The following is a 13,054-nucleotide window of genomic DNA, read 5'->3' on the forward strand; positions in this document are numbered from 1 at the left end:
GTCTCTCGCTCTCTGCCTCTCTCTCCCTCTCTCCTCTCTCTCGCTCTCTGTCTCTCTCTCGCTCTCTCTCTCTCTGTCAGTGTCTTGTCTTCTCACTTCCTTCTCTTTTGACAGTCCTTATCACCTCCTGCCCCAGTCCTGCTTTTGCCGCTATCACTCTTGTTGAGTGTCAGATTTCAGTGTCACTCCTTTTTGTCTCCACTCTCCAGCGTTTTTTTTCCACTACCTACCTGAGAACATATAAGTACCTCGGTTTCTCTCCCACATTTTAACTCTTGCAGAGCCTCTGTAGTGTTTCTCCTATCTACATGTCTTTATATTCCTACTGTAAAAATTTTTTTTTTTCACTCCATTGTGGGAGAATCTTTTGACACCATGTTCTCTCAACCAAGATTAGTCACATCATAAATTCAGGGAGGCTCTGGCTGAGTCACATCTATATCCTACAGGGATTTCCATGGGGATTGTAAATGTAGCCTGACTGACCACATTTATGAAAATGTTTGAATTACATATAATAAAAGTAAAATGATTGGTCCCCGTCATTACCACAATATTATTAGATAACTTTTCTTCTTTAAAACCCCTTAACTCTCACCACTAACATTACTTTTTTTTTTACACATTTATTAAAACTGTCTATATGATGTGGAAGTACAGCACGAGACAGATAACCTGTGAAAACATTGAGCTCCACTGCCTCCTCCCTGCTCAGTTAGAAAACAACCAATCGGAACCATGATTGGTGTGATTGACACTCGTCAATCACACACGTGTACGTGCTGCAGCAGTGTTAATGGCAGAGAAACAACTTAACGTTACAGAAACACTCTTCATCTGTGTCATCATCGGGGGTCATGGTAGCTAGCTAATAAGCCACAGGCTCCACTGACGGGAGAAAATTTAGTACAATTTATTTGAGTGCACGGGGGAGGGTGTGAGCAGCACATACATGAGGGTGATTGACAGCGCTAATAAGCAAGCCGTTACCTTGCTTCACATACAACTGATAATTATCTAAATATGTACCTCAGCATTTCAAAGTCTCAGTTTTTCTTTTCCCATGACTTAAAGGTTGAAACTGAAATCTAAACTTGTCACAATGTAAAGTTGATGCACTGGCAAAAGCTACAACATTAACACCTCTGTTACTGTGTGCGTGATTCATACCTAAAAGGGAATCTAAATAAATGTGGAAATGAAGTGGAAAGGTCCAAGAAATTTGGGCTGGTGGTTTCGCTCTTAGGTAAGAAAGTCATTGGGTCTATGAACCGTGTGGGGAATACAGGATAAACGGAAGACAAGAGCATATGATTCCAGAACTTTGGGTCAAAAGGGGTTTGAGACCCCCCGATGGGCAAATATAAAATCACCAGACAACTCCACTCAGTGCATATCATTGCCAGAACATAACATTTCTGTATTCAGTTTCATTTTTAATGAGTGCAACGCAATATTCAAGTTTTCTGAGAAACTCTATCTGGAGTTTCATTAGGTGTAAACCATCGTAATCGGTTAAATAAACACTTAAAAATATGTCCAATTGTCTGTGAGGTTCACTGTTTTATTTGTCAAATTAGTCAAATTAACTTTTCCATGACACAGACACAAATAGTTGAAGTACTTACTTAAGGTCCTGAAATGGCTCTGCCCTGACATGTGAAGTCTCGACAGAATGGCTAAAAACCACTCCTTCATCCCCTGTAGAGAGGAAAAAAGGGTAAAATGAGTAAAACCAAAAACTGTTATTTTGACATCAAATGACACCAACTTCTTCATACAGTCTTTGCTCCATGGAGGTCACACTTTTCGGAAATAATGTCAGTTGTACTCATTTTGCATTTCCAGTAAAACTTGGCCCTGTGTTAATTTCAGGAGCAGTGTGGAGAAATGGAGGTTAGATCCTGGAAAGTTTATTTTAGTTAAACATTTTTTGTTCTCCAAGTCGGTGCTGATGCAGACAGGATATTTAACGAGATGCTAAAAGTAAGGGGGTAAATATGTCCCAACTAATTTTGCTGAGATTTCATTATCCTCCTCCCAACATGCTCCTCCTCCTATTGGAAAAAAAAACAAAAAACAGGCTGGCTCTGATAAAATGACGTGCTTAGCCCCCTGTGTCCAGCAGCCACCTCTGCAGCTGTGAACAGATGTTTGGCAGTAGCTCTTGCTGAGACGATAGATGGTATATTGAAAGCTCAGCACCGCAGCAAATTTAATACTGCATGAGGCAAAGTCACCGGCGGGCCCGCATATAATGAGACGACCAAGTCGATGTTCATAGCCGAAGCGGGCGGCGTTCCTTTGTAGGAAATTCTGAGAATCAAAACTCAATTTTCTACAAACTATGAATATTAGTGTGGGCTTTCTATCGTTTGAGCTCCGCACAATGCAGCTTATCTTGCCAGCAGGAATTTGGCATTTGTTTCCAAGCTTGCTTTGGGGATTTTGTCGCCTCTCGCTTGTTTGCATGAAATGTTTATGAGCTCGTCACCGTCGGCTTGGCGGCACCTTTCCTCGTTCAGAATACCCAGGGTGTGTTTTCAAAGCGCAGCCGGTGACCCGAAACTGGCAAGCCAGCTGGTTTCACTCTGACAAATCCGTGTAGCAATGTCACTCTTTTTAAACTTTAAAAATACCAGCATACTCAAACAGTGACACGATGAGCCTGCGCTTAGAGGTTTACGTGACTCTTTTGGACGTTCGGTCATTCTCTTCATTCCGACACCCAGGAAAAGACAAACGCAATCACCTAAAGCCCTAAACCTCTTTGCCCTCATTCTTTCAGAGCGACTCTAATGGACAAATCTCCCAAATTGGCTTCAGCACTATATGAGTCTGTGGGAGTGGATTTAGCACAAGTTCACCTTCAAACTTCAATTCATGGGGTTCGTGCGAAGACTTATTTTGAATACCCGTCACCAAGATCATAACCAAAATGAGTTCAGAGTGATTATTGAAGGTTTTTCTACTTGCTATTCCCTGTGGAACACTAGCTTTTTCCACTTATCAATGAACATTTACTTTTGGCACATTTACTTTTGGCACACTTTATGACAAGTGCAAACCTGGGAGCTTAGCGTATTTTTTCGAACAGATGTTCAGTTTAGTCATGACTTCGTATGACTCACAGTGTGCATGAGTTATTTTTCAGAAAACATTCGAAAGCAAACTCTTGGAAAATTGGGAAAAAGTGAGAAAAAAATCTTAACTGAACTACAAGGTGTTTAGACGGAAAACGTCTACAATTTAAAGTGTTCAAGCGTTTGATTGGAAACAGTTTCAATCATTGAAGATCAAACAAAACTGAGCTACTGGTGGATTTTATAATTTGGTGCAGAGGTTGAACATACATACTTTCTTAGCAGCGTCAATGGTCTGATTTAAGTCCCCAAAAACAAAACAAGAACAAATGACAGTCAGTGCTGCCTTGAGTACATGAGCGCTCCTTTCAGAAAGACAATAAATCGGTGAAGAAAAGCAGAAAACCATCATGTTTGTGGTAAAATAATGAAAAAGAAAAAAAAAATCTGATGGGATGCTAGAGAAGACTAGTGTGTGCAAGTTACATGAACAATCAGGAGTACCTGAGATATTTGAAAATCGAAAGTTTATACCAGTACTTTGCATCATTTCTTATACAAGATTAAAAACAATCTGTATATTTATTGTTGAGCTCGCATATTTGTACAGTATATTTAATAATTTTGCACCAAAAGAGGTGTTTTGAGTTGAGAATGTTGCTTATTTTGTCAAAATGTTGCTTTTGATCTAAATTTGTTTAGACCCTGCAAATTGACTCGATCAAAATCTTTAATGGAGTCCCACCACCAACGTTATTCTGCGTTAGTAATATCGCTACGTTCCACAAGACGAAAACGATGTGAAAGTGTAAAAAACTATGCCGCAATCTACACAGTACGTGGTATACACTTTACCTGTGACTTTAAGTTTCTCTGTTCCGATGCTGATCTCTTCCTCGTCTGCAGAAAACAGAACTCTCTCGCCATCAGCGCTCTTCACTTCGAACCTCTGACACTGGGCCTCAACCATTTCCGAACCTGAAATAAAAGCAGAAAAATAAACTGTGTTAAATTTAAAACATACCACAAGAGCATAAAGTGCAACTAATAAAAAAAAAAAAATTAACAAATGAGTGGATGATTTCGTTACCCAGCTCGCTTCACAGATTCATTAAGTCTTGAGTGTTTCAAATTGAAAAACTACGGAGGAAACTGAACTCCAAACCAGAGCATCTCTGACTTTGTTCATGCTTTGACACCACACAAATCACGGAGAATATATTGGGACCTTTTTTTTTTTCGTCAAGAATGTAGTTGAGCAGCTTTTGCAATGCAAGCTGCCATGAGATGCAGTCAGAAACAAATCTTTAAAAACAAAATGTCCCACTTAAGGAGAAAACATTTGGTTCTTGTCTCACAACTTTTTTACCAGAGAACAGGAAAAACTTTTATGAAAAATTCCCTTAAACACAGTGAAAAATATTACTACTTACTCAGTCTGTAAAGTATAACGGCGCTGCCTCTACTGACCTCATCCAAAGCTGAATACATATTACACAAAGGAAGCGCTTTCTTTTTGATTATTTTTAAGGTTGAAAATCATCTGGAATTAATAATATTTCTAAGTTTTATTACAACCTCAAAAAAATGTATTGTTTTAATTCACTGTTAGACTAACTCAAAATATGAAAATGCTTTAATAAGCTTTCACAATAACGACCTAAAGTAATTGATCAATTTAGGATTTATGAGTACACACATTAGATTCATAAACTGTTCTTTCAATAAATAAGTGAAGTATTTAAATTATTGCCTTTTTTTCGCCTTCACTTATAGGACTTTGTCCGCTTACCAATCAGAATCCTTCTCTGTGTAACAGCAGTGTTTAATTTTGTTTAACCTCATGCGGACCGTAAATTTCAGTCAACATCAGCAAACACGGTTGAGCATCTGGTGATGCATGTTAATGTGCATTTGGCAGGGATGGGTCGGTGTGTTGGGATGAATGACTGATTGGACGCGACTGCACCACAGAAATGAAAATTTTTGCATTAGCTTTTATGTAATAATTCCTGTTGTAAAAAACGAAACACTGATACCATAACACAGAGTTTCTCCATCAGTTCTTTGTGTTTTAAAAGTCTCCCTGCTCCAGGACAGCTGATTCAAATGATTTCATTAGCTCCTCTCCATGCCAAATTGTGCTGCAAAAGTTAATCACCCATTCATTTAGTTCGGTGTGTGGCAGCAGGGAAATGCCTAAAACTGTGTATTACTTATGCAAAAGCACCAGTCAAACAAATGACCAATTAATTGTCTGTTTGAGACAGACAACATAGAAAAGGCTTGAATACCACTGGAAGCATATAGCCTCTTGCTAACTGTTAGCTTAAGTAGCTACAGGTGGGTTTTTTTTAAAGATTTTATACCACAAGGGGCTGTTATTCACAGTTATTACTTAAAATAAGCAGAAACAGAAGTAGGGTACAAAGGTACAAAGGTCCTGAGGTCGTAAGTCGAACTTCAGAAAGCTGTGACGAATATGGAGCGTCTCCTCTACAAGCTAGCCCCCTCATCAGCAACGCTAAAGTTAGCATCTGTTTTAGAGCTTCATACCAGGCTAAGCTCAAGGGTTTTAGCTTATTTTGAGTCCAAGTTTTAAGCCCACATAATTCCATTGCAAAATATAAAGTACTTGATCTGATACTGGATCAGTATACACACATGCTGTAAACAGTTTGGTGAAAACACAAAACTGGAGCTGTTTGAGCGCCTTTAATTAAACAATCCTGGAAAAACTGGACCGGGGTAGACTCTTCTACATCCGCGCTTCTCAAACTGTGTCAGTTTGAGAAACTGTTCCAGGTTGGGATTTGAACCCAGCACCTTCCTACAAGGTGAAGGGTTCTTAGTTTAAGAAAAAAAAGTTTAGTTTTCCCAAAAATGTGTTTCATGTTGCAGGTTTTGTGTCATTAAAACTTTGACTTGCAAGCTGGTGTGAAACTTTGCTAACCAAATTCCAAATTGACAAATTATGTCTAAACCATGCTTTTAATTTAATTTATCTGTAGTTTATATTTTTATGAATTAGACAAAAACCTTTTATTACTGCATTACAGATGAACCTATATAAAAAAAAGCCCCCGTCTCCCGTCTCTGACTGTCGCACTAATTCCCCTTTACCATCTGGGTTTTCAAGCTATGACTCAAAACGTCTTCCTTAAAAGCCTGGAACGTCCTTTGAGTCACAATCAGACTTTATTGGCTGATATCTGGAATTAAGCTTTTTTTCTCCCCATCTTTCTCGGTCACTGTCTTTTTTTACGTCCAACTACATTGTTTCAACTCTCACTCCTCGTGACTACACAAAGTCTCATTGTGCCTTGCTTAACCGAAAGCCTATTGTGTGTTTATGTGCGAGTCTGAGTGAGCAACAGAATTTGGAGTTGCATGGAAGAAATCAGTAAAGGAGAGAAAAAGGATTTAGGGTGAAGAGGGACAAAAAGTGAAGCATGTTTAAATGAGGGATTCTGTCTCAGGTATCTAGCACAGTTTTGCTGGTTAGCTGTTGTCCTGAAATCCAGCTCATAGAGGAGATTGTTTTTGTTGCATGGATGCAGGTCAGCATATTTAAAAACACTTGTCTGATTCAGGAAATGGTGCATTTTGCTTGCTCCATGGCTGTGGGGTGTTTGAAAAGACAGACTTAGATGAGGAAGATACTGAAACACTAAGGAAAAAAAAAAAAGAGAGAAGCTGCTACACCTGCACACTTACAGACATTGGATCTCAAAACTGTATGAGTACCTGTTAAAATTTCAAGTTGATAAAAAGCTTAACCAGTGTAAGCAAATGTATAAAACAAGATACAAAAGTAAAACTAGTTGGAAACTTTATGGAAATTAAATTTATGCCCATAAACATGATAACGGTATTTAATGAACTAAAAAAAAAAAAAAAAAATCTAACTTAATTTCTCACTTAATTTACCAAAGTTTTCAATTTTGAGATTGTGAAAACATGAAAAGGGAGCATTTATTTTTTATTAGAATGTCAAATCTGGACAGGAATAATTCATGCACAGAACAAACTCTTTAAAACAGTCGGTGAATAGCTACATTTTTAAAAAATTTTATTTATTTATTACAACACTAGGCATTCACCGCTTCAAAAAGAATTTGTCTGATTTAGCTTTATTAAACTCAATATAATGTTTTGTCCTGTTCCATTAGCTGTATGCCGTTACTATTCTTGTTTTGTTAAACCAACAGAGTTCCTAACAGCTGGCCGGCTTTTCATGTCAAATATATCAAGGATGAAGAGTGACGGCGCGACATCAGACCACTTAAAAAGCATCTCCACTCTTTTAGTCTATGGAGCATCTTTTCAAAAAGAGATGCATTAAACTAGTCCTTCACCAATGAGACATTATTATTATTATTATTATTATTATTATTATTATTCATGTGACTGAGAAACATAATGGCTCCAGATGCAGTAGGATTTGTTAAGAGTGTGCAGTGATGATGGCACTGATGTGTGTGGACGACTCGGTTTCTGATCTGACATTTTAAAAATATCTCAGCAATAACTCCATCCATCCTGTATCAGATAGAATGTATGTACCAGAAATAATGCGAAAAACTTTTAAAACAAGTTGTACTTAACCTCAAGAAGTCAGTCCACCATTTCTTGCCTTGAAATAAACAAAATGTGAAGAAAAAAACAACCCACAACTAGCTGAACTGTTAATAATTTAATGTTTACTGGAAGTAGAAAAAGGCCAGGATGTACAGGCCAGTGGCAGACACACTTTCAGACATCAAGGTGTGTGTGAGGAGTCATCGTATTCAGGGCGGTATTGCGGCGCGAGCGTGAATGAGAGCATAGCCAGTCGTACTCGTGTTGGTGATCGAATGAGGAGCAGCGCTTTAAAAAGCCACAGATGAGATGTGACGCATAACTTATGTGACTTATGACTGGAGCGACGTGACATGCAGTGAAATGATGGCTGAGAGCAGGAGAGGAGGGAGCTTTATCTTTCTTTTTTTTTTTTTACAACTGCACAAACTTTAAGCTTACAGTTATCTGACTGGTTTGAGTGAAAGCCAAGTCTAAATGTGTAAACAAGCTGAGCTTGAGGCAGGAAAAGGAGGAAATACACTGAGGTAAACCAAATGGGGGAAAAAAACAAGCATGGAGGATAAAATTGACTCACAAATATTAAATATTGTGCATGATTTTCAATGCATAATATGTATAGCTTATGACTTGCACACCTTTCTTCCGATTTATTTTCCCCTGACTTCATTTGACACTGTACTGGGAGATTACGCAAGAGCCGTGTCTATGAATTTAATTCTTAAATAAGGTAACTTGAGGAAAGGAAAGGTAGTAAACACAAAGCCATTTAAAACTCTACGTGTTGTGCCAGCAGCCACAACATTTGGAAAAAGTGGCCATGGGTTATTTGTTTTAAATGATTGACTGGAGAATTGACAGAGAGCTGTGTGACAACTAGAAGAAAAAACAAAACAAAAACTTCCGAGTATTTATTTCTATATTCAGAAGAAAATAAACTAAATAGAAACTGATTTGAGATAAATTTAGAATTTTTGTTTTTTTTATCCACAAGAAATCATGTGTGCTTACTTTTTATTGTGTTTGTCCTACGGAGGAAGATTAAAAGGGTCCGAGTGTCTCTGCATTAACCATGCGGTTAAATCAACCCCAGGTTTTACTCACCAAATGACAGAACACGTCGTTCCCAAAAACCTAATGGCAGTGCCACCATTTTCCGTTTCCTTTTCCTCGCTGACCTGTGGGTGGCAAATGTTAATTCTGTGTAATTGATCAGTTTTCTTTTGGGGGGGGGCAACTAATTGTCTTTTGCAAACGTCTCTCTTCCTGATCAGACCAAGTAATTTTGTGACCACCAAAACCAGCAGGAGTTCTTCTTAGGTACCCTTAATAATTAATGCGCTCATTTAAATGTACTGATTTAATCACTTCCTGACAGGATGTCCTCTTTAGTTACAAGTGCCGTCCTCAGCAGCAATAATAAATGCTTTCAGAGTACTTCGCTGATGGGACAAAGTGCAGTGGGTGAAACAAGAAAACAGTTCAGTAGAGAGCATGTGAAAGAGGCAATAGCTCAATACAAGATGCAGATATAACGCAGCTATATCTGAATGTTATCTACATATTATGTTACTTCTTACATCTATGCAAAAGCACATGCTTTTTGTGCTGCCTTGACATGCAGATATTAAATCTGCATTTGGATATTATGAAAAATCCATTCATAGTGTATTTTCACTGATCTGATTCATGGGATAATTTGTGATTGTCAGGTTTGATAAATATCCCCCATCAGTCTTATCTGAATAAAGCCAAAATTCAAGTAATGATTTTTGGACCAAAGGGGGGGGAGCGTCAGCACACAGCTGCAGTTCTTACGGCTAGAAATGACTGATCAGGTCCCAAATCCAGGCAAAGTGATCCACTCAGGCCTGAACCTTCAGAGACGCATGAAGGCAATTAAAAAGTTGGTCTTCTACCACCTGAAGAACATTTCCAGGATTGAAGAACTAATGTCACAGTGAGATCTAGAAGAACTCATCCATGCGTTAATCTTTAGTCGCCCTGATTACTACAACAATGTAGTCACAGATTAGGTTTAAGAAAAAAAAAGACAGTTAAAGCTGATAGGGAATGCTGCTGCTCACATTTCTACTAAAGCTAGCAGACTGGAGCACATCACCTCAAGGCTCCTCGTTACTGAGAAACTTTATATTATATTTATTAGCTTAGAAGACACTTAATGGCTTAGCACCAAAAAACATTCATTTTCCACTAATCTGGAAGAAACTTCAAAAATGCTGAAATGCTAAGTTCCTTTAAATCAAAGGTTAAAAACCCATTTGTTTAGTTACCTTTGAACAATATAAACTAGAACATTATTATGTGCTTGAACTTGTCATTGCATTTCGTTTTTGTGCCACTGCAATGTAATGTTTTGATTGTTTTATGATTCCATCATGTAAAGCACTTTGAATTGTCTTGTTGCTGGAATGTGCTGTGCAAACAGACTTGCTTTGGCTTGCAATTTTATAAACATGCTAACAGAGAAACAATAACAAGAATCTGCAAAATTTGGAAAAGCTGCTGATTTACCTCCTCAGTATTAATGCCTGCAAAATTCTTTACATCATTCTTGAGCCCATAAATCTGTGGAAATGCATTTCAGGCCCACTTTGAGCAATGGTGTGGAATCCATGAGGCTTTGAGTTTGTTCAACGCCTCCACAATTTCTCATCTTGAGATTATGCTAACACAGTAGGAAGTAAGAAATTACTTACTTAGTAAGAAATTAATTACTTAAATGCAAATGGGCAAAGATATGCAAATGGGCAGTATTGAATTAATGCCCATTTGCATTTCGTTGCGAGTGGTGTCAACAGATGACTCTTCGATTATATTCACTATGTTTGCAAGGAATTTTGTATTCTCACTTCATATAAATTTATAAATAAAAAGAAGAAGAAAATATATTTCAAAATGTAGTAAAAACTTGCCAGAAGAGCAATGTATGCTTGTTTTAGATGTTTTTAATCTTAAGTTTTGTATTTACTTACCATTTTTTCTGGTTGTATATTTCTAAAAATAAATAAATAAATAAATAAAAATAAGTGACATATTTCCCAAAAATTCAATAAATTCTTATTATCTTAATTTCCATTCAGAGTTAATGGATGGAACACATTAAAGTAGTGCCAGTCTAACTGTTTTACTAGCGTCCATTAAAGTGTTGAGGCCATAATAAAAGTTATATGGGATTGCTCTCCTGAAGTTTAATTCAAGGTTTTAAATGAGGTCTTCCAGCAATGAAGGGATATGACGCAAGACGACACCATAAAAGGACTGAGGGGTTGCTACAAAGAACAGTGTTGGTAAGCCAAGTAAACACTTTATGCATGGTAGATTTTCTCAAACTGGTCTGGTTCTCCCCATCGCTCCCTCACGTTCCTGTAGATGGGGAATCAGAGGAGCTATTTAAGCAGTGTGTGACATTCATGTAAAAAATTTCTTCTCTTAATGTGTGTCTGCAGCTTTGGCATGCATGCAAGGAGAGGCAAATTTGCATCTGTGAATACTAATGTGTTTTTGCTCTAAGAAACAAATCCAAAATTAGGTTGGTCTTGTCCTTTGGCCGTGGAGAGAAACTTAACCTTATTTTGTTCCTTTTTAATCACTTTTTAGGTTTCCTCTGGGTAAAATTCTGGATACAGGCTAAATGTTGCATTAAGCTTTTGACTAAAAAGTAAGGTTGTGGAAGTGTAACTGTTGTCTCCTTGTAAATTTTTAATGTGGATTTTAGAAACACATTTAGTTTGTAACAAATTTTAATACTTAGCTGCATTTAGTCATTGCCTAAATGACTATATTCTCTCTATGATTTGGAATATATTTGTTTATGTCAAGGCTATAGACATTCAGAGTAGCTAAATGTCAACTACTAACATTTAGTAGTCAACTACAACTAGTAGCTACTACTACTAACAGCCTATTGACATGGACAATTAGCTTTTTCAATAGGCTAACTGGCAAAAACTATGACGTAGATCTGAAATCATCCAGACCTTAAAAGACTAATCCACATATCTTGATGCTTTTATTTACTCTGTCGTTTATAGCAGATTGACCTCAGGTGTTTTTCCAAAAAGTTTTACAAAATGTTGCTATATAACCACTCAAGACAAAAAAGAAGAAAAAAAGACGTCTTCCTCGACTCCTCTAGCCGAGAAAAGGTTGACTAAAAGCCGGCCTAAAATTAAACAAAGTACTGGAAAGAATGTCTGCATCCAACTTTACTTCATCCTCCGTGACCAGGCAATCCTGTGAGTGCTCCCAGTTAGGGTTTAACACTTGCCACAGTACTGATTGTATTCTGCTGTAGGTCTTTAAGGACATCAATTTAGCAATGGAGTCTTTTGTATGTGTACTATTTATGCAGTTAGATTTGAAAAAGAAAAAAAAGAAAATAATCAAAAGATGCCGTCGAGTCAACCATGAGATTTGTCATCTTTAGGAGCAGGGGAGGGTCATCAAAGTTTTAGCTCTGGAGTTGTTTAGGTCGCAGCTATTAGGCAGAAGATTTGTTTTTTTAAGAATTGTAACTCAATTGCTGCTGGACTAACATGGGGATACATGAAGGATTCATTCCTGCTTCTCTTCTTTACATCCACTCATCTGTTTTGTTATTTTTAAGAAACAACACTTTGTTATTCGTATGCAAATCACTGTCAGGTTTAACGTCCACTGAAGAACATCGACGTTACACTAAGTCTTCTGACTTTACGTAGGACCAATATTGAATTCGTGTTATGAAGACGGACTTGGACAAGCCTTAATATGTTGATTTTTAATCAACGGCCACATCCAAAACAAAACACCACAGCCAAATGTGAGACTCAGGTCTTAAACTTGACTGTTAAAAGTAATACTTACTTTTCCTAAATGGTATATTGGTTATTGTAATGTAATTCCTCTTGGAAGTAACAAGCCCAAGAACAATCACTTCACATGACTCTTTAGTCAGGCTGTACATTGTTTTCTATACTGATTTATAACTAAATATGTGTGATTTGGTCTGAAATGGTATCTCAGTCTGATATTATATGATATGGTGCATATGGTTTGGTATGGGGTGTGTGACATGGTATGGTTCAACATGTAGTGAAAAAAAATTCAGCCTATATCACCAATTCATGAGCCACGGACAGTGCTATTACAGTAGCTATTGTAGCCAAATTAAGATCTACCCACCACTAGAGTGCGCTGTTTTCCCTAGTGATCACAGAAGGCTTTAGAGATTGAAAGAAAGCTGGAACGCTAATTTGCTCGGTTGAAGGGAGTTTCAAGATTAGATGGTAAATATGTAACCGCCATCATCTTTATTCAAAAATAGACAAATGAAAGAGGGACTTTAATCACAAAAAGAGAGGAAACTGACTATTTGTTGAGTTTGA

At 37.5% G+C, this 13,054-nt stretch overlaps 1 protein-coding gene across 1 annotated transcript in view; it reads right to left on the reverse strand.

The window, feature by feature from the left end:
* The window catches only part of LOC116719629 (zeta-sarcoglycan), a 350,021-nt gene that overhangs the window by 59,203 nt on the left and 277,764 nt on the right, over positions 1 to 13,054 (reverse strand). The window contains exons 5-6 of the mRNA XM_032562196.1: positions 3,939 to 4,061; positions 1,629 to 1,701 (exon numbers count right to left, since the gene is read on the reverse strand). Of these exons, the coding sequence (XP_032418087.1) occupies positions 1,629 to 1,701; positions 3,939 to 4,061 (196 nt within the window). The remainder of the gene's footprint in view (positions 1 to 1,628; positions 1,702 to 3,938; positions 4,062 to 13,054) is intronic.

Source organism: Xiphophorus hellerii, chromosome 5, assembly GCF_003331165.1.
Source record: "Xiphophorus hellerii strain 12219 chromosome 5, Xiphophorus_hellerii-4.1, whole genome shotgun sequence".
NCBI classification, from domain to species: Eukaryota; Metazoa; Chordata; class Actinopteri; order Cyprinodontiformes; family Poeciliidae; genus Xiphophorus; species Xiphophorus hellerii.